Below are 27,081 nucleotides of genomic sequence, written 5' to 3'. Positions count from 1 at the left end.
TTGTTTTTAGAGTAGATTTATCACCTTCATTATTAGTTCCATGTGAGATAGGTGATGGGTATAATATTCAACATACGTTTTATGTGGTATTTATGACCATTTAGTTTTCTCATGTCTGTTTTTTATATGTTTATTACCATGGTTAACCATGGTTTTTACAGTGCTTTACCATATTTGTGCTTTACCTGACTTTTACTGGGATTTCACTGTGTTTTACTTTGCTATGCTTTTACCCTGCTATGCCAGAGTAACATTTTCTAATGGAAATTGCAATAGTTCAGGTGTGAGCTGTAGTTCCGAGTGGAAATCTGTTTGTGTTGGGGTGTATTACAATGTTGCTGGTTTGTATAGGGTTGTGTTAGTATCGTGCTGGTTTGTGTAGATATGTTAGTATCTTGCTGGTTTGTGCTGGTGTGTGTGTTAGTATCGTGCTGGTTTGTGTTGCGGTGTGTGTTAGTATCGTGCTGGGTTGTGTTAGTATCGTGCTGGTTTGTGTAGATATGTTAGTATCGTGCTGGCTTGTGTTGGGGTGTTAGTATCGTGCTGGTTTGTGTTGGGGTGTTAGTATCGTGCTGGGTTGTGTTAGTATCGTGCTGGGTTGTGTTAGTATCGTGCTGGTTTGTGTAGATATGTTAGTATCGTGCTGGTTTGTGTTGGGGTGTTAGTATCGTGCTGGTTTGTGTTGGGGTGTTAGTATCGTGCTGGGTTGTGTTGGTGTGTTAGTATCGTGCTGGTTTGTGTTGCGGTGTGTGTTAGTATCGTGCTGGGTTGTGTTAGTATCGTGCTGGTTTGTGTTGGGGTGTTAGTATCGTGCTGGTTTGTGTTGGGGTGTTAGTATCGTGCTGGGTTGTGTTAGTATCGTGCTGGGTTGTGTTGGGGTGTTAGTATCGTGCTGGTTTGTGTTGGGGTGTTAGTATCGTGCTGGGTTGTGTTAGTATCGTGCTGGTTTGTGTTGGGGTGTTAGTATCGTGCTGGTTTGTGTTGGTGTGTTAGTATCGTGCTGGGTTGTGTTAGTATCGTGCTGGGTTGTGTTGGTGTGTTAGTATCGTGCTGGGTTGTGTTAGTATCGTGCTGGTTTGTGTTGGGGTGTTAGTATCGTGCTGGGTTGTGTTAGTATCGTGCTGGTTTGTGTTGGTGTGTTAGTATCGTGCTGGGTTGTGTTAGTATCGTGCTGGTTTGTGTTGGGGTGTTAGTATCGTGCTGGGTTGTGTTAGTATCGTGCTGGTTTGTGTTGGGGTGTTAGTATCGTGCTGGGTTGTGTTGGGGTGTTAGTATCGTGCTGGGTTGTGTTAGTATCGTGCTGGTTTGTGTTGGGGTGTTAGTATCGTGCTGGGTTGTGTTGGTGTGTTAGTATCGTGCTGGTTTGTGTTGCGGTGTGTGTTAGTATCGTGCTGGTTTGTGTTGCGGTGTGTGTTAGTATCGTGCTGGGTTGTGTTAGTATCGTGCTGGGTTGTGTTGGTGTGTTAGTATCGTGCAGGGTTGTGTTGGGGTGTTAGTATCGTGCTGGTTTGTGTTGGTGTGTTAGTATCGTGCTGGTTTGTGTTGGTGTGTTAGTATCGTGCTGGGTTGTGTTGGTGTGTTAGTATCGTGCTGGTTTGTGTTGCGGTGTGTGTTAGTATCGTGCTGGGTTGTGTTAGTATCGTGCTGGTTTGTGTTGGTGTGTTAGTATCGTGCTGGGTTGTGTTGGTGTGTTAGTATCGTGCTGGTTTGTGTTGCGGTGTGTGTTAGTATCGTGCTGGTTTGTGTTGCGGTGTGTGTTAGTATCGTGCTGGGTTGTGTTGGTGTGTTAGTATCGTGCTGGGTTGTGTTGGGGTGTTAGTATCGTGCTGGTTTGTGTTGGTGTGTTAGTATCGTGCTGGTTTGTGTTGGTGTGTTAGTATCGTGCTGGTTTGTGTTGGTGTGTTAGTATCGTGCTGGGTTGTGTTAGTATCGTGCTGGTTTGTGTTGGGGTGTTAGTATCGTGCTGGGTTGTGTTGGTGTGTTAGTATCGTGCTGGTTTGTGTTGGTGTGTTAGTATCGTGCTGGTTTGTGTTGGTGTGTTAGTATCGTGCTGGGTTGTGTTAGTATCGTGCTGGTTTGTGTTGGGGTGTTAGAATCGTGCTGGGTTGTGTTGGTGTGTTAGTATCGTGCTGGGTTGTGTTGGGGTGTTAGTATCATGCTGGGTTGTGTTGGTGTGTTAGTATCGTGCTGGTTTGTGTTGGGGTGTTAGTATCGTGCTGGGTTGTGTTGTGGTGTTAGTATCGTGCTGGGTTGTGTTAGTATCGTGCAGGGTTGTGTTGGGGTGTTAGTATCGTGCTGGGTTGTGTTGCGGTGTGTGTTAGTATCGTGCTGGTTTGTGTTGGTGTGTTAGTATCGTGCTGGGTTGTGTTGGCGTGTTAGTATCGTGCTGGGTTGTGTTGGTGTGTTAGTATCGTGCTGGGTTGTGTTAGTATCGTGCTGGTTTGTGTTGGGGTGTTAGTATCGTGCTGGGTTGTGTTAGTATCGTGCTGGGTTGTGTTGGTGTGTTAGTATCGTGCTGGTTTGTGTTGGTGTGTTAGTATCGTGCTGGATTGTGTTGGTGTGTTAGTATCGTGTTGGTTTGTGTTGGGGTGTTAGTATCGTGCTGGGTTGTGTTGGGGTGTTAGTATCGTGCTGGGTTGTGTTAGTATCTTGCTGGTTTGTGTTGGTGTGTTAGTATCGTGCTGGGTTGTGTTAGTATCGTGCTGGTTTGTGTTGGTGTGTTAGTATCGTGCTGGTTTGTGTTGGGGTGTTAGTATCGTGCTGGGTTGTGTTAGTATCGTGCTGGGTTGTGTTGGGGTGTTAGTATCGTGCTGGTTTGTGTTGCGGTGTGTGTTAGTATCGTGCTGGGTTGTGTTAGTATCGTGCTGGTTTGTGTTGGGGTGTTAGTATCGTGCTGGTTTGTGTTGGTGTGTTAGTATCGTGCTGGGTTGTGTTAGTATCGTGCTGGTTTGTGTTGGGGTGTTAGTATCGTGCTGGGTTGTGTTGGTGTGTTAGTATCGTGCTGGGTTGTGTTAGTATCGTGCTGGTTTGTGTTGGTGTGTTAGTATCGTGCTGGTTTGTGTTGGGGTGTTAGTATCGTGCTGGTTTGTGTTGGGGTGTTAGTATCGTGCTGGTTTGTGTTGCGGTGTTAGTATCGTGCTGGTTTGTGTTGGGGTGTTAGTATCGTGCTGGTTTGTGTTGCGGTGTGTGTTAGTATCGTGCTGGGTTGTGTTAGTATCGTGCTGGTTTGTGTTGGGGTGTTAGTATCGTGCTGGTTTGTGTTGCGGTGTGTGTTAGTATCGTGCTGGGTTGTGTTAGTATCGTGCTGGGTTGTGTTGGTGTGTTAGTATCGTGCTGGGTTGTGTTAGTATCGTGCAGGGTTGTGTTGGTGTGTTAGTATCGTGCTGGGTTGTGTTGGTGTGTTAGTATCGTGCTGGTTTGTGTTGCGGTGTGTGTTAGTATCGTGCTGGGTTGTGTTAGTATCGTGCTGGTTTGTGTTGGTGTGTTAGTATCGTGCTGGTTTGTGTTGGGGTGTTAGTATCGTGCTGGTTTGTGTTGGTGTGTTAGTATCGTGCTGGGTTGTGTTGGTGTGTTAGTATCGTGCTGGGTTGTGTTGGTGTGTTAGTATCGTGCTGGGTTGTGTTGGTGTGTTAGTATCGTGCTGGGTTGTGTTGGTATCGTGCTGGTTTGTGTTGGGGTGTTAGTATCGTGCTGGGTTGTGTTAGTATCGTGCTGGGTTGTGTTGGTGTGTTAGTATCGTGCTGGGTTGTGTTAGTATCGTGCTGGTTTGTGTTGGGGTGTTAGTATCGTGCTGGGTTGTGTTAGTATCGTGCTGGTTTGTGTTGGGGTGTTAGTATCGTGCTGGGTTGTGTTAGTATCGTGCTGGTTTGTGTTGGGGTGTTAGTATCGTGCTGGTTTGTGTTGCGGTGTGTGTTAGTATCGTGCTGGGTTGTGTTAGTATCGTGCTGGTTTGTGTTGGTGTGTTAGTATCGTGCTGGTTTGTGTTGGGGTGTTAGTATCGTGCTGGTTTGTGTTGGTGTGTTAGTATCGTGCTGGGTTGTGTTAGTATCGTGCTGGGTTGTGTTGGTGTGTTAGTATCGTGCTGGGTTGTGTTGCGGTGTGTGTTAGTATCGTGCTGGGTTGTGTTAGTATCGTGCTGGTTTGTGTTGGTGTGTTAGTATCGTGCTGGTTTGTGTTGGGGTGTTAGTATCGTGCTGGTTTGTGTTGGGGTGTTAGTATCGTGCTGGTTTGTGTTGGTGTGTTAGTATCGTGCTGGGTTGTGTTAGTATCGTGCTGGGTTGTGTTAGTATCGTGCTGGTTTGTGTAGATATGTTAGTATCGTGCTGGTTTGTGCTGATTCTCATGTGTTTGTGCTTCGCAGGATCTGGATGATGACGAGTATGATGTGAGGAAGCCGAAGAAGCAGCGGCGCTCAATAGTCAGGACCACGTCCATCACCAGGGTGAGGAGCCTGCCAGAGTCACTCTGTGTGCTGACTCCTCCCTCAGTGTGCTGACTCCTCCCTCAGTGTACTGGGACTGACTCCTCCCTCAGTGTGCTGACTCCTCCCTCAGTGTACTGGGACTGACTCCTCCCTCAGTGTGCTGACTCCTCCCTCAGTGTACTGGGGCTGACTCCTCCCTCGGTGTGCTGACTCCTCCCTCGGTGTGCTGACTCCTCCCTCGGTGTGCTGACTCCTCCCTCAGTGTGCTGACTCCTCCCTCAGTGTACTGACTTTATTTATTTGCCATTCCCACTGAGAATGGGGTTTGTTCAACTAGACAATCAATCCCAGCTGTATTACATTTTCTTAAATTAAAAAATAAAAAACAGTTTTGTCTTCCAAAGTGCGAAATGAGAAGCTCAGTCACCTATACATAGACATTTTTTTAAAATCTTGTTATAATTAAGAAGAAAATAAGAGTCCAGTCCAGTGTATAGGAGACGAGAGACAGTGCTGATCCAGTTCCACACATACGTACGTGACTCCAGAGGAGAAAGTTAGAAATATCACTAACTTTGTTTGTTTGTTTTTAGCAACAAAACTTCAAGCAGAGGGTTGTGGCCTTGCTGAAGAGGTTCCGAGTTTCAGAAGAGGTATTTACTGGCTGTTCTATTCAATCCCCTGAGTGAGGATCGGGACGTTTATTAAGTTAGTTTGTACTATAAATGTAATGCAACACCATGGGTCCCCTAAGACCCGACCCCTTGCTAACTAAATATATTTTTGTGTGTGTGTGTGTGCATCTGTGTGTCTGTCTCTCTCTCTCTCTCTCTCTCTCTCTCTCTCTCTCTCTCTCTCTCTCTCTGTCTCTGTCTCTGTCTCTGTCTCTCTCGTGGGTGTGCATGTAGGTGCTGGACTCAGAGCAGGACCCCGCAGAGCAGGTCCCGGAGGTGGAGGAGGACCTGGACCTGGACAGTCTGGACATCGAGAACCCGAGCGACAGCGGACCCGAGCTGGACGACGACGACAGTGTGCTGAGCACGCCCAAACCCAAACTCAAGTGAGCAGCGTCGTACACACGTACACCCAAACTCAAGTGAGCCGCATCGTACACACACACACACTCACACACACAGTGAGCAGCATCGTACAACACACACACCCAAACTCAAGTGAGCAGCATCATACACACACACACACCCACACCCAAACTCAAGTGAGCAGCATCATACACACACACACCCACACCCAAACTCAAGTGAGCAGCATCGTACACATGTAGTTTGTTTCTCATTAACATTCATCTTTGAAAACAGAAACAGTAAAAGTTCATCTAGGACTGAGGTAACGCTTTCATAGAAGTGTTGATTTATTGTCATTTATAAATAATTAAAAACCCAAGAACGAAACAAGCAGTGTTCATGAAGAGCAGCATGGTATGGCTGTGCAATATCACAGCTATCTGAACCAAGGATTCTTCTTCTTTAGATTCACTTTGTATCGTTTTCTGGTGACTTTATAACTCAGTAGTTTAAAGCACCTCTGTGCCCTCTGCGCTCCCAGACACGTCTTCTGTCAAACACCAGCGTGTAACCACTGTCCGGTCCTCCTGCAACACTGCCCCTAGTGGATGAAAGAAATACATCCGTGAGAAACATAACATGGAAGACATGTGTTTATTTTAGATTCCCTACAGTATGTGCGGAGTGTTGCAGGGGACAGGTGAATGGCTACACTTCAGTTCAATTTGTGTGAATTATTTAAAGAGCCAGCCTTGTTTTCCAGGCCTTATTTCGAGGGTATGTCCCACTCCAGCTCCCAGACTGAGATCGGGAGCATCTACAGCATCCGGAGCCAACGCGAGCCCCCCAGTCCGGTGAGTGCGGAGCACGGGGCCCCAGGGCCACACGGGCAGGGATCCACCAGCTCACAAGCACCCCCCACCCCCCGACACGGCTCTCTCAATCCAGTCAGCCCTGCTCAAACGAGAAGAGGAGAATGGTTATATTAAAACGATTCCATTTGAAATTACACAGTTAGCGTGGTGCAGCTTAGTTTACTGATTTGTGGGCTGCGTTGATTACCTGTAAATAAGCTCCATATCCAATCAAGCCTTGCTGGACAGAGTTTTATATACGCTAAGACATTAGAAACACAGTCAGGACTGTACATCTGCACTCAGTTGAATCCCTGCTGTGTCTATAGCTAGGTTTGTAACTTAAACAGCTGTTTCTCCTTTTCAGCAAATGGAGTTAATTTACTTTCTGGAGTAAATGGTTTTGCCCCAATGTACCCACACTGAAAACATAGACAAACAATAGCAAGAAAAGATTGCATGGAATATAATTTTCATCTAGTATGAAAGCTTCCTCTGCATATTCTCTATGTTGATCATTAAGGAGGCTGTGTGGTCCAGTGGTTAAAGAAACAGGCTCAAATCCCGGCTCACTCACTGTGTGACCCTGAGCAAGTCACTTAACCTCCTTGTGCTCCATCTTTCGGGTGAGACGTAGTTGTAAGTGACTCTGCAGCTGATGCATAGTTCACACACTCTAGTCTCTGTAAGTCGCCTTGGATAAAGGCCTCTGCTAAATCAACAAATAATATGTGTACATATTCACTGGTATTACAAAATATTTCTTCAACTGACTGAAAAGGAATACCAAAAAGATGCTGCCCTTGTAAATGAATGCTTCTTGCAAAGAAATTCTAAAATGAATCTATAATGACAAAGGAACTCGCACAGAAGTAAGAAGCGCTGCATTCTGTAACAACTGGATGAGTGTTTGCTGAGAGAATCGCTGAAGGCGTGTTTCAGAAACACAGACACTGTGGCAGCGTTTGCTCTTCACACCTGCATCCAACTCTCAGGGGTAACCATAGAAACCTGTTGCTATGAGATACTATCTCCAGTGTCTCTGTTCTGTTCGCAGATGGAAGCGCCCGACAAGTTGAAAAGCTCAGGAAGCAAGTTCCAAGTGGACGATGTGTCTGACACAGTCTCCTTCGTACGTATCCACCGCCTGCTCTCTGTCTAATGTTTATGTTTTATTTGTATGGTTTTGGTTAAATTTAATTCCACAGGGGGGCAGTCAGTCCTATTGCATCAAGTTTAACATTTTAATATACTTCAATTTAACCCACTAACACACATTTAAAAGAATCCTTCTTGTTTATGATTTCTAAGAGCTACATAACATTAATGAAACCGTGCTGAACTCTAATTAAAACAATTCCATTCAGAGTATAGAAACCAAGCTTTATCAGGTTAAACACTAAGAGAAACAGACTCTTAAAGATAAGAGACTTGTGAATTCCTCTTTCACTGAGCCCCAGTGCACAAGTTGTGACAATGTGGAAACTTCACCTGTCTGTTTGTGTTCCGTCACACGATGACTGAGGACTGCTCACCAGCATTGCTGTCATAAACCAGCCTGTGAATAATAGGTGTTAAACTATGGCATACAGTCTGAATCCATGGTGGTTCCACTGCACAGGAGCGGTTTCTGAAACTGAACTGCATACAACTGTGAGACTAATTAGAGTTAACTGTTGCCCAATTGTCACTGATCCCTGTCTGTGTGTCTGTTTGTGTCTGTACGCCTGTCTGTGTGTCTGTTTACCTGCCTGTATCTGTCTGTGCGTCTCTGTTTGCCTGTGTGTGTGTGTGTGTGTGTGTGTGTCTGTTTGCCTGCCTGTGCGTCTGTCTGTCTGTGTGTGTGTGTGTGTGTGTGTGTGTGTGTTTGTTTGCCTGCCTCTGCGTGTGTCTGTCTGTTTGCCTGTGTGTGTGTGTGTCTGTCTGTCTGTCTGTCTGTCTGTCTGTGTGTCTGTAGGAGCAGCCCGAGGCCATTACTCCCACGACAGAGCTGGAGCGAAACAACATGGATACCTTCCTTGAGAAACTGCCTCCCAGTGGGAAAATCACCAAGACGGAGTCCTTCTTCATCCCCTCCAACAGGTACCTGAACACACTGCAGGGTACCGCCACTGACTCTCATTAGCAATCTGGACACTGTGATATACACTGCAGGGTACCTGCCACTGACTCTCATTAGCAATCTGGACACTGTGATATACACTGCAGGGTACCTGCCACTGACTCTCATTAGCAATCTGGACACTGTGATATACACTGCAGGGTACCACCACTGACTCTCATTAGCAATCTGGACACTGTGATATACACTGCAGGGTACCACCACTGACTCTCATTAGCAATCTGGACACTGTGATATACACTGCAGGGTACCACCACTGACTCTCATTAGCAATCTGGACACTGTGATATACACTGCAGGGTACCACCACTGACTCTCATTAGCAATCTGGACACTGTGATATACACTGCAGGGTACCGCCACTGACTCTCATTAGCAATCTGGACACTGTGATATACACTGCAGGGTACCGCCACTGACTCTCATTAGCAATCTGGACACTGTGATATACACTGCAGGGTACCGCCACTGACTCTCATTAGCAATCTGGACACTGTGATATACACTGCAGGGTACATGCCACTGACTCTCATTAGCAATCTGGACACTGTGATATACACTGCAGGGTACCACCACTGACTCTCATTAGCAATCTGGACACTGTGATATACACTGCAGGGTACCACCACTGACTCTCATTAGCAATCTGGACACTGTGATATACACTGCAGGGTACCGCCACTGACTCTCATTAGCAATCTGGACACTGTGATATAGACACTGTGATATACAGGACCCTGCGCGTTTCAGTATACAGGGACATCAAACCTGGAGTGGCAAAGACATGCCTGCCATAGAGACCAAAGCACTAAATAGCTGTATTCTAGATATACTAGGATGCATTGTATTAGGGGTGTGCAGATCTTCGAATCTTGTGAGTCAGCTTGGTACTGATTGATACTTAATAATTGTCAATACCAATACTGTCAACGACACCAATATCAAGTGAAATAAAGATCAACAGCAAAACCAAAATGTCATGCTAGTGAGAGGGAAGAAATGATGTGCTTTAACCTTTAATCAGAGAGCGCTGTGCTAGACCACTGAACCCTCTTCCTGTCTCTCTGCTCATCAGACCGGATTCGAAGCTGACGGGCCGGCGAGGCAGGAGCACCTCCCTCAAGGAGAGGCAGCCAATCAGACAGCAGAACGAAAGAGCAAACAGCCTGGACAATGAGCGCTCCCCCGACACCAGGTGTCACATGCAGGTGGGAGCAGTGAGTTGGGATCGTTATTGTTTTTACAGTGTCAGAATTGTCATTGTCCCCTGCAACTGGTGTATAGTGGGGCCGTCTGCACATGCACACACCCCTGATGCATAGAGAAGATGCTCTTCAGGTTGAAGTCCCTGCCAATGATGATATATGTTATATAGGTCAGTCAAAGTGTCTTTAATGCAGTTAGAGCCAGTGCCATCTAGTGAACTGCTGGCAATACACTGCTGTACACTAGATGGCGCTGGTGTTTACTAATATAAAGACTCTTCTCTAATCTAGCCTGTGTTGGACACGTCCGTGCCATAAGAGCCACCTCAAATGATTACAAACACAGTAAGGGAACAGTTCATTTGCAACTACTTATTCTTTCAATGAAAAACTCATCTTCTCATCCCTAGATTGAAACAGTCTGTACTCGGGGCGGTTCCCTGTAATGTAGCTTGTCTGTCTCCCTTTGAGCTGAGCAGTGTGTCTGCTGACTGAAACCCTGCTCTGTCTCCTCTCAGATCCCCAGAAAGACTGTGTACGACCAGCTCAACCACATCCTCATCTCTGACGAGCAGCTCCCTGACAGCATCCTCCTGATCAACACCTCCGACTGGCAGGGGCAGGTGAGTCCGGGCAGCGCAGGGACCTCCTGCAATGGATCAGCACGTCCAGCATCTAAAGCTTTTGTGGAAACACTCACTGACACTTACATAGATGTAACAAAATAGCCTTCCCTAATACAGGGATGGAAATAAGACTCCCATTGCATAGCACTTTGATCCAGTCCTGGTTTTGCTATGAGTTTAATAAGACACATCTGAGCTTGCTAGTTATACACTGTGGCTAATCAAGCATGTATTAAAATCTGGAACGGGTGAAACTGCTATGCAATAGGTGTCTTATTTCCTTCTCTGCTAATACATTTTGCCATAACTTCATAGTTCTCACATTTTCCTTTATAAAATAACCAATGGCTGTTACTGGCTGCTATAGTTACATATACCGTAGAACAGAAGAGCAGCTCCTGACTCGTATAAAAAAACTGAAATATTGAAATTAATTAATTATCATGTGGTGAAATGTTGAGGGAGTTGAAAGGACAACTTAGAGAGAGGTGCAAACATCATAAAGTTAAGGGAACAAAACAAGCCCATAAGAAAATGAAATGTAAAGCTCCTTTCTGTTTAAACAAAGGTTTGACTAGAGCGCTGAGAAGGGGTTGGTAATAGAAAGGAAGGTAGCAGGTGAGGGGCTGCATTGTGACTCGTGGCTCTGGCTCTCTCCCCTCCTCTCCAGTACCTATCGGAGGTCTTGCAGAATCAGCAGCTGCCCGTGGTCTGCACCTGCTCCAACGCAGACATCCAGGCTGCGTTCAACACCATCGTCTCACGCATCCAGAGATTGTGAGTCCCGCGGAGAGGGGGGTAGCGCCCGTGTCTGCGTGTGTGCAGGCTGGTGAGACAGAATGGAGTCTGAAATAACTCTGAATTTATAAATCACAAAGCCACTCCTTCAGAACAGCGGGTTTCAGAACATCCTTATTGTGCCCTAAGCGTTGTCTCGTGCACGGTTGACTACGAACACAAATTCTAATGGCATGGATTTGATTTCTTACTTGAAACATGATTTGTAAGAGGTTAACATGTCCAGTTGACCCTGTATCTTATGGTATCATTGTCATCTCATGAGCACTGGGGGTGACGGATCCTTTTGCCCACCCCAAGTGCATGCAAGGAGACACTATTAAACCTTAAGAGACGGGGTCGACCGGACATATTAACTGATACAAAGCATGTTTTCAAAAGTGTAACAACATTTTTTATTATCTTTTCTTTACCCTCTCTCTCTCTCTCTCTCTGTCTCTCTCTCTGTCTCTCTCTCTCTCTCTCTCTCTCCCCCCCATCTCTCTCCCCCGTCTCTCTTCCCAGCTGTAACTGTAACTCTCAGACGCCGATCCCCATTAAGATTGCTGTGGCCGGGGCTCAGAGTTACCTGAGCGCTGTCCTGCGCCTCTTTGTGGATCACCTGTCTCACAAGACCCCTAACTGGCTGGGCTACATGAGGTTCCTCGTCATTCCACTGGGTAAGAGTCCACTCTGATCACAAGACCCCTAACTGGCTGGGCTACATGAGGTTCCTCGTCATTCCACTGGGTAAGAGTCCACTCTGATCACAAGACCCCTAACTGGCTGGGCTACATGAGGTTCCTCGTCATTCCACTGGGTAAGAGTCCACTCTGATCACAAGACATTGCAACAGGGGGTCCCAGCCCACTCCCCTGTGGAGACACTGCTGTGTGGATGCAAGGTCATGGGATCCAGAGCTCCCTGGTTGATATCCTGGTCATGCAGAGTTAGAGGCACACAGGGAGCGCTGCATTGGCCTTAGGGAGGAAAAGGCTGAACTCTCACCTTCAAATTTCTTCATGCACTTTTCAGTGGGATTAATCTTATCACTGGCCACTTTGATTCTTTCCTTTTTTTTATTTTACGATATAAATGTTTTTCTTTATAAAGATTTTCTTAGTATGTAAAGATAAAACAAATCCTAAGAGCTTTTGAAATGAAACGTTGGTTGTCACTTGTTTAATGATCTGCTCGATGGGAGTGTGATGGGGTTGCTCCCTGTGTTTCAGGCTCTCACCCCCTCTCCAAGTACCTGGGTACCATCGACTATCACTACAACAACCTGTTCCAGGACTCGGCCTGGAGAGACCTGTTCCACAAGCAGGAGGCGCCCGTCATAGGTGAGGGGCATTGAAACAATTACAAATGGGGATTTCTGTGCTGTGAATATATATAAACGGAGAATGAAAGAGAAAAAAAATATCTTTAAGCTGTTCCTTAAAAAAAAAAACTGCTTAAGTTATGACTGAGTGTACAGTTATGGAAGAAGGAATGAAAGAAAGAAATAACAAATAAATCGTGGCTCTCTGTCTCCCCCCTGTGGTGAGCTGGGCACGGTGCACACAGATTGAGCGCTGGCTGTGTTTGTCTCTGTAGTGCCGGAATGCCCTGACCTGGTGTCTAGGATCACACAGTACATGGTGGGTGCGAACGGAGCGCACCAGCTTCCCATTGCAGAGGCCATGCTGACCTACAAGCAGAAGAGGTGAGCTGCTCTCGTCTCTAGCAGGGTTGCAACATGGACATGGAACTCACAGGCCAGTGCCAAAAGTCACAGGAGATGCAATCGAAAAAACAGAACAGAATTAACTTGAGTTAGACAGAAGAACAGCCATACCTGCAAAAATCTGGTTTTAAAAACTCAATTTCGAGGATAGAAAACAGGCTTTATCTGGTTTAAGCTCAAGACCAGCACCCCTAGCTGTATAGATGAATGTTTTTAACATACTGTATGCTACACTGTTATTCTCCTTTCTTGTACCTTATAGTACTTACTGTATAACGCACATCACAGACACTTGTATAGCAGTGCCAAGGATCTGCCTGATCTGTGTTATTTTGAATGAAATCAAGTTCTGAATTTTGTGAGACTGTTGTTGTTTTAGATGCAGTAAAAGTTGCAAAAGCAGCAGGTTGAAGATGCAGAGTGTTCCATGTGTGAATGCGGCTGCTTCCCTTGCAGTAGCACCCTTGAGTTCATATTTCTGCTCTGTAGTTTAAGACATGTCTGTTCTGGGGGCCTTAGATTTGAAACAGTCCTTGGATTCCTTTTCCAGTTTCCAGTTTGATTTCTGGATTTGTTTTGACTGCTCCCTTACCTCTTCATGGTGTTTGCAGTCATTCTGAGGGGTTCACATTGCGATCACCCCAGCACTGTGTTATTATTCTTTGAGAAGTCTGTGTTCAAACATTTCATCTGAGTTCAGGAGCTGCTCTAGTTGTCTGCTGTAGACATGTGGAACCGAAGCGAGGTCAGTAAGGGCCTCCCCCCGGTGAACTGCACTTTGCATCCATGAGCTTTGCTGGCAGTGCACTGCCGTGCAGTAGATGGTGCTGTTGCTTACTAATATAAAGCCTCTTGGATAATCTAGCCTACATTGCATGTTTCTATGGCAGACATCTAAAACTAAAGAGCCGCTCCTGAAGTCCTAGTCAAAGCACCTTCAACGGTGAGTTTTTATCACACAATAAAAACCAGTATTTGCATAACTCTCAGTGATGACAAACATCAAGTCTTATAAGAAATCACCCTGTGGCTCTTAAGTGTTTGTCTGGATTCCTATCCTATCAACGGATTACATGTGATGTGAAAAGGTAAGGGGCAGTTCAGATGAATAAATACAGCTAAGAGAAAAGAACATGTGCAGCTCCTTCCTATGCACATCCTCTGTCTGTCTGTCCAGGTACCATGTAATTGAATGCAGAGTCCTCCTGAACCTCTGCATCACTCCTACTGCGAGCAGCGTGTTCTGCTAGGTGTGGTTTAACATGTCTGTTTTTAACATGTCTGTTTTCTGTTGTTTTTTTGTTTTTTTGTCGCTTTCTTTAAAGGAAAAAGAATTTTGATTTTGCTCTAAGGTATTGTTGTCTGCTTGAGTCTTTGTTATTTCTTTTCATTTCTTTTTTTGTATTGATGTCTTGGTTAGTTCCTGCACTCTCTCTACTGTTTCAACACCACTGGAGAATTCTTGTGTATAAAATGAGAATCCTACACTGGCTCCTACACACAGAACACCTAGCCACTTCAAACTGGGGGAAACAGAGATATATATATATATATATATATATATATATATATATATATATATATATATATATATATATATATATATATATATATATATATATATATATTTATATTTCTCAAAGCTTCAGAAATGCTGGTGGTGGAATGAGTGTTTTTTATTTAAAATAATAGTGTTCTAATAAAAATGGAATGGAATGACAAGGAAGACTGCTGTTGAAAAGCAAGATTAATAAAAAGGGTATGTTGTATTGTGGATTTTTTTTAAAATAAATGACTGGATGTTGTTGTCCACAGGGGTGTAAATATCCCTGGGAAGAGGGTATAGTGGGAGTTTCTTGTGTATGTGTCAGTTTTACATTTGTGGCTGTATCTTGAGAAATAAGAATGAACCTTGGAGTGGACGTTCTTTAGCTGAAGTTATTGAGTGGGATCAGGATCTAGTTTACTGCTTGGTTTCGGGATCTAGTTTACTGCTTGGTTTCAGGATCTAGTTTACTGTTTCAGGATCTAGTTTACTGCTTGGTTTCAGGATCTAGTTTACTGTTTCAGGATCTAGTTTACTGCTTGGTTTCGGGATCTAGTTTACTGCTTGGTTTCGAGATCTAGTTTACTGCTTGGTTTCAGGATCTAGTTTACTGTTTCAGGATCTAGTTTACTGTTTCAGGATCTAGTTTACTGCTTGGTTTCAGGATCTAGTTTACTGTTTCAGGATCTAGTTTACTGTTTCAGGATCTAGTTTACTGTTTCAGGATCTAGTTTACTGCTTGGTTTCAGGATCTAGTTTACTGCTTTGGTTTCAGGATCTGGGGGGTTGGTGCTGGGGTTAGGATTGGGGTTAGGGGTGGGTAAGATTGTCAGAACCTGGAATGCTGCTGCTCCTGAGCTCCTCCTCCTACCTGCCTTGTTGCTATGGGTTCCAGTCTCTGCATCTTGCTGCTTTTTTGCTGAGGAAGCAGCTCAGGGGCTCTGCAGGTTGTGTCTGTGCATGCATGTTGAGCTGTGTGATGCCAAGGCTCCAGTCAAATTCTGTCCTTTTACCTGTGAACCCTTCTCCCTCCAAACTGTGGCAAAATAATCTTCATTGTCATTTGCATTCGGGCTGTCCCGTTCAGCGATAGTATTGGGACAGATGCATACAAGTACAGGGTGGCTCACCCAGTAAAGGCACCACCGCGTGAATGCAGGGTGAGTCATGCACTCAGGGGCTTGCTGGCTCCAATCCTGGGTGTACTGATTTGCCGATCTTGGCGGGGGGGCACTATTAGCTTGTCCAGATGCGTATTCCGTATTTGTATAACAAGTGTTCCAGATCCTGATCCAAAGAAAGCAGTTCTGTAAATACAGGTTTAAACCCTTACAAACATTGTGCTTGTTATATAAACAGAATGCTCCATGAATAGCCATGTGCTGTTTATTTCAGGAAGGATGATCATGGCTGTAAACAGCTGCCCTCGTCTGGGTTATTGGGCGCCCCTCATTCAGGGATTAACTCCAGAACTATTTGAATGTTCACTGCGCATCCTCTATTTATTCATCTGTCCCAATACTTGTTGGCGGGAGAGCCAAACAATTATTAATAGGATACCTATAAACAATATTTTAATTGGGACCCTTTCCTTTGCATTTTCGTATGTTTGCAAGCATTCAGATCAGTTCTGAGTTCTGCTGCTGCAATAGTAGCCCATGTTATTCCTTTGTGTCCTCCTGGTGTGTGTGTCTTCAGAGGGCAGATTTCTGTCCACATGTACTGTTGATAGTCGTCATTGGGATCTTCTTGATGAGGCTGCTCTAAACTAAAGGCATGCTTGTTTGTAGCTGGCTGTCCTGCGTGTTGTGGGTTGACCATGTGTCTTTGTTTCCTGGTGCCAGAGATAAAATGCAAGATTAGGATTGTTTAACCATGTGGGTCCTGCCTGCTCTAAGAAGGCTAATGGAGTTGAAGGATCACACTCTCACATGATTTCTCAGGGATCAGGAAGCAAGAGCCATGGAGAGAAATATGAACGGTGGGGGGGTTTGGAGCAACAGAACTTGGAATCCGTTCCGAATGAATGTAAACACCATGACCCAGTGAATGATTATCTGCTAGAAACCCGGGTACCCACTGCACATCCTGGCACATTGGGAGGGGTTTGGCAGGTTTTTTTCTTTTTTTTTTTTAAGAATCTGAGGGCTGATTTGTTTGTTTTTGTTTTGTTTTTCTCAGCCTTGATGAAGATTCCTGTCAGAAGTTTATCCCGTTCATTGGTGTAAGTATCACTCTTCAGTCACACAGCTGAAGAAGGCATTAGCTGAAACATGTGTCTGTTTAACTTGTTTAACCTTCATGTTTGTGATATCTGGGATTGTGAGAATGAATGCAGGCGCTGGCTTTGTGTTTGATATCCTCCCCTGTCCTGCTCATGATTCTCTGTACTCTGCAGTGTTGGGAGGATGGTTCTGTGTTTGATATCCTCCCCTGTCCTGCCCTGCTCATGATTCTCTGTACTCTGCAGTGTTGGGAGGATGGCTCTGTGTTTGATATCCTACCCTGTCCTGCTCATGATTCTCTGTACTCTGCAGTGTTGGGAGGATGGCTCTGTGTTTGATATCCTCCCCTGTCCTGTCCTGCTCATGATTCTCTGTACTCTGCAGTGTTGGGAGGATGGCTCTGTGTTTGATATCCTACCCTGTCCTGCCCTGCTCATGATTCTCTGTACTCTGCAGTGTTGGGAGGATGGCTCTGTGTTTGATATCCTCCCCTGCCCTGCTCATGATTCTCTGTACTCTGCAGTGTTGGGAGGATGGCTCTGTGTTTGATATCCTCCCCTGTCCTGTCCTGCTCATGATTCTCTGTACTCTGCAGTGTTGAGAGGATGGCTCTGTGTTTGATATCCTCCCCTGCCCTGCTCATGATTCTCTGTACTCTGCAGTGTTGAGAGGATGGCTCTGTGTTTGATATCCTCCCCTGCCTTGCTCATGATTCTCTGTACTCTGCAGTGTTGGGAGGATGGCTCTGTGTTTGATATCCTCCCCTGCCCTGCTCATGATTCTCTGTACTCTGCAGTGTTGAGAGGATGGCTCTGTGTTTGATATCCTCCCCTGTCCTGCTCATGATTCTCTGTACTCTGCAGTGTTGGGAGGATGGCTCTGTGTTTGATATCCTCCCCTGTCCTGCTCATGATTCTCTGTACTCTGCAGTGTTGAGAGGATGGCTCTGTGTTTGATATCCTCCCCTGTCCTGCTCATGATTCTCTGTACTCTGCAGTGTTGGGAGGATGGCTCTGTGTTTGATATCCTCCCCTGCCCTGCTCATGATTCTCTGTACTCTGCAGTGTTGGGAGGATGGCTCTGTGTTTGATATCCTCCCCTGCCTTGCTCATGATTCTCTGTACTCTGCAGTGTTGGGAGGATGGCTCTGTGTTTGATATCCTCCCCTGCCCTGCTCATGATTCTCTGTACTCTGCAGTGTTGAGAGGATGGCTCTGTGTTTGATATCCTCCCCTGTCCTGCTCATGATTCTCTGTACTCTGCAGTGTTGGGAGGATGGCTCTGTGTTTGATATCCTCCCCTGTCCTGTCCTGCTCATGATTCTCTGTACTCTGCAGTGTTGGGAGGATGGCTCTGTGTTTGATATCCTCCCCTGCCCTGCTCATGATTCTCTGTACTCTGCAGTGTTGGGAGGATGGCTCTGTGTTTGATATCCTCCCCTGTCCTGTCCTGCTCATGATTCTCTGTACTCTGCAGTGTTGGGAGGATGGCTCTGTGTTTGATATCCTCCCCTGCCCTGCTCATGATTCTCTGTACTCTGCAGGTGGTGAACGTGGGGATTGTGGAGCAGTCATCTGCAACGTCAGGTCAGAACTTCCTTTCTCAAACCCTCTCTGATTCACGAGGGCTGCATCAGCAGTGGCTCTGAACATGTCCTTTACTTACTTTAAAACTCCTAGACTGAGTGAACAGGACACTCCCTGGAACCGTCTTAAAAAAAAAAACCACACACAACATATAGGCTATTCTTGATGTTGGACCAGGCTTCCACGTAATTCAAATTCTCAGCGTACAACCCCTTGCTGGTAAATAAAAATCCTAATGGAAAAATTGAAACCCCCTCAACTTTGAGTTAAACAAGTGAGTTCTGTGTTATTCTCCTGATAAGCACCGCTAGCCTGCCTGAAATGAATGAAACGAAAAGCCAGGCCTTAACATTTTCTCTCGCGTGACAACAAAGAACAAGTTCTGTTGGTATTAGTAACTTGTAAATGTTTTCTTTAAACACTGCGTTCTTTTGTGCGACATGTTTCTAGGTCTCTTTAGAAAGTGCTGTCTCTATCATCCTTTTGTACAATACTGTGTGTAACAGCACAGTCTAAACCAGGGATCCATCAGCAATACCATCGCAGACTAAACAAGTTGCTTATTGGAGCTTAGGATTCATTGAAGAGCTCCATGCTAATAATACCACCCCTCCCTCCCTCCAGGTGACTCGGACGATGCAGCCCCAGTGGGGTCCATGCTGCTCTCCTCCACCCCCCCTCAGGTGTCTCCTGTGCTGAAGGAGGCCTTGCCCACCCCACCCTCCTCTCCCTCCGTCACCACTGGCTTCTACTCCTACAGGTACTGACAGGGGGCTGGGGGGGGGGCTTTATAGTTCCAAATAACGTTCTTGTCCAGTCCAGATGAAAATGCTGGTCTTGGAAACAGCTGGAAAAACTGATCTAGCACCCAAAGTGTTATTTTCTGCAGAGATGTTTGACCGTGGAAAGGAAGGGTAGTGTAGTGCTGTATGCCGTTACGTGAATCACACCCTTTGTTTGAGTTGTAATCTCCAGCCTTATAAATGAGGTAGCGTTTTAAAGCAGATTATTAGCTCTGCTGTACTGAAGGATCATCACAGGTCTCTTTCTTTATTACACTTACAATCATTCAGAGGCTACAATATTGAGCTTTTTATATAACTGCCTGCCATCTTCCATACAGACTTTTGTTCTTTTTTTTTGTATATTTTGCTTCCTGACCTTGAGTAATCCTGTGACATTGTGCCTGTCCCAACCCCAATCCCTGTGTCTGTGTGCTTTCCCTACAGTACCCCAGGCGGTGGCCAGGGGGAGCTCATGGGTCTGCAGGTGGATTACTGGGTGTCCCTGCAGACAGGTGAGAAGAAGAGGGACTTGGAGAAGAAGGACTCCTCCTCCAAGAACTCTCTGAAGTGCACCTTCCGCTCGCTGCAGGTCAGCCGCCTGCCCCTCTCGGGGAGCGACGCCTCCCCCCAGCCCACCATGAACATGACTGTCGTCACCAAGGAGAAGAACAAGAAGGGTGAGCTCTCCTCCTGCCCCACAGAAGCTCATAATGTACCAGCCTTCTTAAACAGGGTTTGAAACAGCTGTTGTCCTCGTCTATCTTCTAGTGATGTTTCTGCCAAAGAAAACAAAGGACAAAGAAGTAGAGTCCAAGAGCCAGGTCATTGAGGGCATCAGCAGACTGATCTGCACTGCCAAGCACCAACAGACCATGCTGCGAGGTGAGTGCACTGCAATACACACACACACACACACACACACTCTCACACACACACACACACACACACACACACACACACACACACACACACACACACACACACACCACTCACACACACAGACTGATCTGCACTGCCAAGCACCAACAGACCATGCTGCAAGGTGAGTGTGCTGCAATACACACACACACACACACCACTCACACACACAGACTGATCTGCACTGCCAAACACCAACAGACCATGCTGCGAGGTGAGTGTGCTGCATTACACACACACACACACACACCCCACACACACACACACAGACTGATCTGCACTGCGAAGCACCAACAGACCATGCTGCGAGGTGAGTGTGCTACATTACACACACACACACACACAGACTGATCTGCACTGCGAAGCACCAACAGACCATGCTGCGAGGTGAGTGCACTGCAGTACACGCACAGGCGCACACAGGCACACACACACACACACACACACAGACAGGCACACACAGATACACAGACACACACAGACTAGCTATATGCGCATCCTTGACTGTCGTCCTGTGCATTGACGTGGCAAGGTTCTAAAGTTAAACAGCGCTTTGTGCTTTAGTAGTTCATGGGTACGGTCTTCATTGTGATTTCTAATAAGTTAATGGGTCACGTGAGGGACTTCCTTACAGCACATACCACTGTGCACAGTTTGAGCAGCCGAAGCCCACACTGCAGGGGGTGACATAGCTAATAACACACACTGTATTCAGTGAGATTGAGAGATAGCAGCACTTTTTTCTGTTAAATGCTAATTCATGGGTGTTTTTGTGGGTTATAATACATTAATACTTGTGTTGGGTGTCTCATTGTAAGTTTTACTTTGTGGACCTCTTGCACCCAGACTGCACAAGATCTGTTCTACAATATGAGACACCCGAATAGCGCTGAACGAAACCATGATTCAGATGGAGCTCTCCACAGAAATCAGGTGCTGGCAATCAGGAGAGGGTGCCTGCTGTCGATCGGGCTGATTTACCATTCAAAGTGAAGAAACCGCTGCTTGGGTTTGTGATGATCGCTCCTTTTCTTACACTGGAGAGCAGGGATCCACACAAACCCAGGCAGCTGTTTCACTTGGAATGATAAGTCAGCCTAATAGAGAGCTTGATCCAAATAATGGAATAATCACCTCATGCAGCACTACAGCCTGAACACAACATGTTAACTTATATTAAGCTGTAGTGCCTGTTGATGAAGGCTCTGTGGTCTGTAGATGTCCACAGTGGGTCAGCTACCAGACAGTACACCTTCACCAAGAGAGCACTATCACCGTTATTGTAGAAAATGATTTTACCCTTTAAAAAAAAAAAAAAAATGTGTGTGTGTATATATAGATAACAGTTGCAACCTGGAGCTCTTAGATCTATGGTTTGTTAAGCCAGTTAGAGCAGGTTTTGAGCAGTGTTGTGCCAAAGCCCTGGTTCTCCGAAGCCCTGCAGGCTCACGTTGTCTCCCGTCTCCCCGCAGTGCTGATAGACGGAGTCGAGTGGAACGATGTCAAGTTTTTCCAGCTGGCAGCTCAGTGGTCGTCCCATGTCAAACACTTCCCCATCGGCATCTTCGGACACTCCAAAGCCACCTACTAACTGAGGGGGAACCTCCCCCACCCCCACCCGTCCTGGAGCCACTCCTCAGCTGTGTGCCAAGATTCAACCCGACCGACCGACAACCTGCCTCCCTCCTACCCTCCCTCCCCCATCTCTCCTCCCCTCCCCTCCCTCTTTCTGACCGACAACCCGCCTCCCTCCCTCACCTCCCCTCCCTCATCTCCCCTCCCTCCCTCCTTCCTGACCGACAACCCGCCTCCCTCCCTCACCTCCCCTCCCTCATCTCCCCTCCCTCCCTCCTTCCTGACCGACGGCCTGCCTCACTCCTGGCCTACCTGGCTGCGTTTCCGATTTTAAGGAAATGGGGCTGTCAAAATTTCAATTGGACTTTTTGTATACATTTGAAAACCTAATGAAATAAATAATTTTAAACCATTGACTAAAAAACAACAACTCCCTAACAGTAACAAAAGTAGGACCCATGAAAAGCTACTGTCATCTGAAGAGTGCAATAACTTGTAAATACAGCGAAACCTGAACTAACCGCTGGTTGCCAAGGAGCATCTGTGGTTGCCATGGCTGCTTATTCCATGTACCACTGTGTCAGTCTTCACCTGTTCAGTAGGAGCAGCTGATCCCTTAGTTTGGAAGGCCGAAAAGACCTTTTACTGCATGAAAATGGATAAGACGACAAGGCATTAAAAGGGATGCTTTACGATAAACAGGGTTATTTAACTCTAGGGGGGAAAAGGATATTTATTTTGTACTAATTTTCTGTTCATTTATGACGCCAGGTCTGTCCTTTTTGTTCGTTCTTTGTCTAAAGTGTTCCCTTTCTCATCCTTTGCCATGAGAATCGTGGTCATGTGATCCTGTAGGGGCTACTCCCCTGCCACTTTATAGGTGGAGAGTAACCACTGGTCTGCTGTTTTAATTGGTTCAGTGTAAGCACACAGTTGCCTAGCGAGGAACAGAGATGAGCATTTTACCAGCCACACAGTCACTTCTTTACTCCAGCCAGGCCCATGCAAACTTTTAGAAATACTTCAAGGAACTAAATAAATTCAGCATTGGAGACACGGAGAAAGACCTCTGGTCAAAACGTTTGTCATTGAATAATTTTTTTTAGTATTTCAAAATGCAGCACTATTGAGTGGTTGATAGTTATGGATGATACCATACATACTTTACTTAAGTGACAACGAGCAAAGTGGGAAAATGTTCCGTTGTCAAACACAGTGGCAGCAGCGTGCCTTGATTTTGATTCGAAATAGGGGTGGGCAGAATGGGCTTGTCGGTTTTTAAACACTTTACCAGCTCAGACAGTTTAACTCTTAAAAGGCTGCACTGCTGGAATTCCTATATAAGATATGTAAAAAAGGTGCCATATACGTGGTCTATAGGGCTTCAGTACCTGGTACAATGGTACTAGACTCTAAAATAAAACTGGTATTGCTAATCTTGTAGTCAGCCTGCACATTTACCTAAATTTGTTTCTGCAATATCTAATCTCCTGTTTCTGTTGCATGAAAACAAGCATACAAACTACAACTCCCATCAAACAAAAGAGTAACCGAGATGGTTTCCTCTTCCTGCTGCGAATCACAATTCATGTCGCATTGTTCACATAAACCAGGTCTTCTGAAGCAGAGATTCAAAAGCATAACGATGGCAGTTGTCTGTAAGCAGTTACAAGCCAAGAACCTCCTAGTACTTTAACTACAGGTTTCGGGTTCCTTTACTAACCACTGTGCTCCCCTTCCTCTTCTCAATTCACAACCCTGTTAAAATGGAATCTGGATTTGCCCAGACCGCATGGAGACAGGCACATCCGTCCTTGCAAGCAGCTGGCTCAGTCTCAGTCTGTCTCATCTGAATTCAGTGATAACGTGATTAAAGGATAACCACACCCAATGCAACCATTTACTAGAAGTTAGTTTTACACACAAGCAGGGATTCGGAACGAGATTGCAAACGTGCACGTCCTGTGCAGCTAATCAATATAAAACTTCATTGATCAGCTTCTCAATTCTGCCTACAAAAAAGCATTTTGTTCAGACAGGAAAGACTAAACATAACAAGTTAGCTGTGAATACACAGTCGACGTGTCCCGTCCCAGTTTTCATTCATCCCAGTTGACCGTGCATTTTCCTTGCCTGCTCTTTAAAATAGCTGTGTGTCGCCGTGATAAAAGCAGAACTTTCACTCCATTTCCAATAAAATGACATTACAAATAAAATGGATTAGTCTCTCAAATCCATGTTTCCCTGCTGTGGAATAGTCTGCATTTCAAGCTTACATTTACTAAACATGTTGAATCATTTCAATCTCAGAAGCCTGGATATAATGGGGGATGAATAATGATGTTTTAAAAGTGAAGAAGTTTGTATGCAAGAAGTCTAAAATGTTTACTTGAAGGAGCTGTAGCACTGTTTTAATAAAACAATTAGAATTTACAATTTAACATAACAAGTCATTCTATGGCAAAAGGTGTCAAAGTCTTTGGAACAGCACAGGGCATCTTCAATTATAAAGGGACAAAAAAAAAAAAAACTCCAAGCCTTTTATATGAATTGTGATTTATAGCTTTTATATTGTTAATTTTTGCCAAATGTACTGTACCACTGGTGTCCAGCTTTGGGGTGAAAGGGACACTTTGGAGGGAAATCAGTGTAATATTGAATTGATCTTGTTTTAAGTGTGTTGATGTTCATGTATCTTTGTTTTGTCTGCTCTGAGAGGTTGTGGGTGCTCTGCAGAGCAGCTCGGAGTTCTACATTTTAAAAGGGGGCCCCATCCAGCAAGGCGATGGGGAAACAGCAAGAAGCTTCAAATGGCATCTTAACGTTATTTTGTCCTCTTCCCCTTAACTTCGAGTTTTATTGATTTATTATATTGTTTTTTTTTGTATGACCTGGGAAGGTGCTTCAAACTGTTTTTAAAAGCCCAGCTCCTTATCAGAGTTGAACTTCTAATTTCTCTTAATTCTATCTCCGTGAGAACAGTTATAAACTGATTGCTATTTTGAAGTGTCCAAGAGTTGCACTGTTCAGTTTAAATATAATGCTGATTTAAGAATTCTGCCCTTGCAGAAGGAATCTTGGCAAAAATAAAAAACAAGGGACATAAACCAGGTTTCTGAAAATAAATCCTGTTTGAACTGAACAGTGCCATTTTCTGACCATATAAAAACAACAATCGCTCTATAAATGCCCAAACTTTTCAGTGTTTGATGCAGTTCCCCCTTAATCCTGCAGATTCCTTATTCCTGCTCAGGAACCTAAGTTACCAATAAAAAACCTGAAACTGTGTTCCCTTGTGCAGTGTGACGGCACTAGCCCCTGACGGAGCTGCAGTGTGACTGCACTAGCCCCTGACGGAGCTGCAGTGTGACTGCCCTAGCCCCTGATGGAGCTGCAGTGTGACTGCCCTAGCCCCTGATGGAGCTGCAGTGTGACTGCACTAGCCCCTGATGGAGCTGCAGTGTGACTGCACTAGCCCCTGATGGAGCTGCAGTGTGACTGCCCTAGTCCCTGATGGAGCTGCAGTGTGACTGCACTAGCCCCTGATGGAGCTGCAGTGTGACTGCCCTAGCCCCTGATGGAGCTGCAGTGTGACTGCCCTAGCCCCTGATGGAGCTGCAGTGTGACTGCCCTAGCCCCTGATGGAGCTGCAGTGTGACTGCCCTAGCCCCTGATGGAGCTGCAGTGTGACTGCACTAGCCCCTGATGGAGCTGCAGTGTGACTGCCCTAGTCCCTGATGGAGCTGCAGTGTGACTGCACTAGCCCCTGATGCAGCTGCAGTGTGACTGCACTAGCCCCTGATGGAGATGCCTTGTAGAAGTTTAGAGCTCCTTTAGCTCTATAAATACTGTATATATTGTATAGTTACTGTTTTGTTACAAGCTGTGCTGTTCTTTTTTGTTGTTTAATTAGCATTAACTTGTTTACTGCACTTTCATTAAGAAAGCCTGGGAAAGCTGTGTGGCGGTTCACTGTGATTTGTATCATTTTAAAAGGCCTGGTCAGTACACAAAGAGCACACTCTCACCCCACTTGTGTTAAAGGAAGAAAAGCTGCCAGTTACAAAACCGATGCAGAGAAAGTCCTGAAGGTTATTTTAAGGCCTCTAAAATCAAGTTTATAGAGCCACCATAGCTGTAATTCAGAACGGTTATGGCAGTGCTGTCATCATTATGTAACATTTTTTCTTTCAGAAGTGCAAGAAACCGCTTTCATATACAGTAGCTATTGATGTTCTAAATTGCTTCTTAAATCCTAACAAAAAAACAGGTTGCTAACGTTCAAGCACATTGGTATCTAGCATTATTATTAATAATTATTGCTAATACTAAAAATGATACAAGACATAATGTACACCACTTTGTACATAATAGGGTTGTAATTTATTTAGGCACTATACAAAATAAAGATTATTATTATTATTATTATTATTATTATTATTAGTCCTATCGTGTATCACTGAAAATACAGAGATCTGAATTCTAAGTGTGTGTGCGTGCGTGCGTGTGTGGTGTGTGTGAGTGAGTGAGTGAGTGGTGAGTGTGTATATAACAGGTATTTGGTTCTTTCTTTCCTTTCTCATCATTTAGGATGTTCTTTAATCACACTCACACACATCTTTAATCATGCACACAAGTGCATATTTATGAAGCGGCCCTTCTGTACATGTCTACTGGCAGAGAACTTCAACAACCAACAACCTTTCCATTCTAAAATGTTAGGGAACATCTAGAAATTCATGGCAAGGGATCGTCAATTATCTACATTACAGAGAACAGTAATAAACAAACAGCTGTCATATTTCAATGGAAACATTTTATTAACAATATATTTAATTCGTAACAAACACTGTTTACCAGAGAGGAGAGGTTGCTAGCACTTCACTCTCAAGCGAGTCTTTACCACTCACTTCCCTGAATTAGTTTCTAATTTAAATCTCAGGAGGTTTGAACGTGTCTTTGTGGAACATTGGCTCTGAGAGGCAAAACAGGAAGGGACTGCTTCTCCTCATCGCTCTACCGCGGACCCTGCCAGCCAGGCTCCTAGTGAGCTCGGGAGGACACCTGCAGGGCTGGCCTTTGTCCTCTAGAGGCCGCTACCTTGCTGACATCTGCTCTCGAGTTCCTGGGTGTAGAAGAGGAGGCTGGCTTGATCGTGGGATCAGAGGACACCCACTGAAACTTCAGTTCCTCTGAGCTGTGTTTAAACAGACAGGATTTACTTACCTTATTAATGTTAAATTGAATATTAGGGTTAAAAATCATTATACACTTTCAAAGTGGGCAGGAAGGGTGGCTCTGCAGTGGGATAGGAGAGGCTCGTGTGTGCAGGAAGGTTGGCTCTGCAGTGGGATAGGAGAGGCTCATGTGGGCAGGAAGGGTGGCTCTGCAGTGGGATAGGAGAGGCTCGTGTGGGCAGGAAGGGTGGCTCTGCAGTGGGATAGGAGAGGCTCGTGTGGGCAGGAAGGGTGGCTCTGCAGTGGGATAGGAGAGGCTCGTGTGGGCAGGAAGGGTGGCTCTGCAGTGGGATAGGAGAGGCTTGTGTGGGCAGGAAGGGTGGCTCTGCAGTGGGATAGGAGAGGCTCGTGTGGGCAGGAAGGGTGGCTCTGCAGTGGGATAGGAGAGGCTCGTGTGGGCAGGAAGGGTGGTTCTGCAGTGGGATAGGAGAGGCTCGTGTGGGCAGGAAGG

At 45.5% G+C, this 27,081-nt stretch overlaps 1 protein-coding gene across 3 annotated transcripts in view; it reads left to right on the top strand.

Moving 5' to 3' along the window:
* Positions 1-25,353, top strand: part of LOC117420611 (phosphofurin acidic cluster sorting protein 2-like) — a 78,016-nt gene extending 52,663 nt beyond the window's left edge. For 2 of the 3 annotated variants that reach the window (XM_058991280.1, XM_058991281.1), the window contains 19 exons: positions 4,361-4,441; positions 5,017-5,076; positions 5,332-5,483; positions 6,209-6,299; positions 7,357-7,431; positions 8,257-8,381; positions 9,497-9,629; positions 10,145-10,249; positions 10,923-11,029; positions 11,555-11,709; positions 12,262-12,372; positions 12,629-12,737; positions 14,084-14,110; positions 16,486-16,528; positions 18,073-18,115; positions 18,740-18,875; positions 19,345-19,577; positions 19,669-19,782; positions 21,291-25,353. In XM_058991280.1, the coding sequence (XP_058847263.1) occupies positions 4,361-4,441; positions 5,017-5,076; positions 5,332-5,483; positions 6,209-6,299; positions 7,357-7,431; positions 8,257-8,381; positions 9,497-9,629; positions 10,145-10,249; positions 10,923-11,029; positions 11,555-11,709; positions 12,262-12,372; positions 12,629-12,737; positions 14,084-14,110; positions 16,486-16,528; positions 18,073-18,115; positions 18,740-18,875; positions 19,345-19,577; positions 19,669-19,782; positions 21,291-21,409 (2,019 nt within the window). In that variant the 3' untranslated portion in view covers positions 21,410-25,353. The remainder of the gene's footprint in view (positions 1-4,360; positions 4,442-5,016; positions 5,077-5,331; positions 5,484-6,208; positions 6,300-7,356; positions 7,432-8,256; positions 8,382-9,496; positions 9,630-10,144; positions 10,250-10,922; positions 11,030-11,554; positions 11,710-12,261; positions 12,373-12,628; positions 12,738-14,083; positions 14,111-16,485; positions 16,529-18,072; positions 18,116-18,739; positions 18,876-19,344; positions 19,578-19,668; positions 19,783-21,290) is intronic. The other variant, XM_034034105.3, reaches the window with a different exon arrangement.
* Positions 25,354-27,081: the final 1,728 nt, after the last annotated feature.

Source organism: Acipenser ruthenus, chromosome 18, assembly GCF_902713425.1.
Source record: "Acipenser ruthenus chromosome 18, fAciRut3.2 maternal haplotype, whole genome shotgun sequence".
In the NCBI taxonomy this organism is placed as follows: Eukaryota; Metazoa; Chordata; class Actinopteri; order Acipenseriformes; family Acipenseridae; genus Acipenser; species Acipenser ruthenus.
This window is presented reverse-complemented; position numbering and strand designations above follow the sequence as displayed.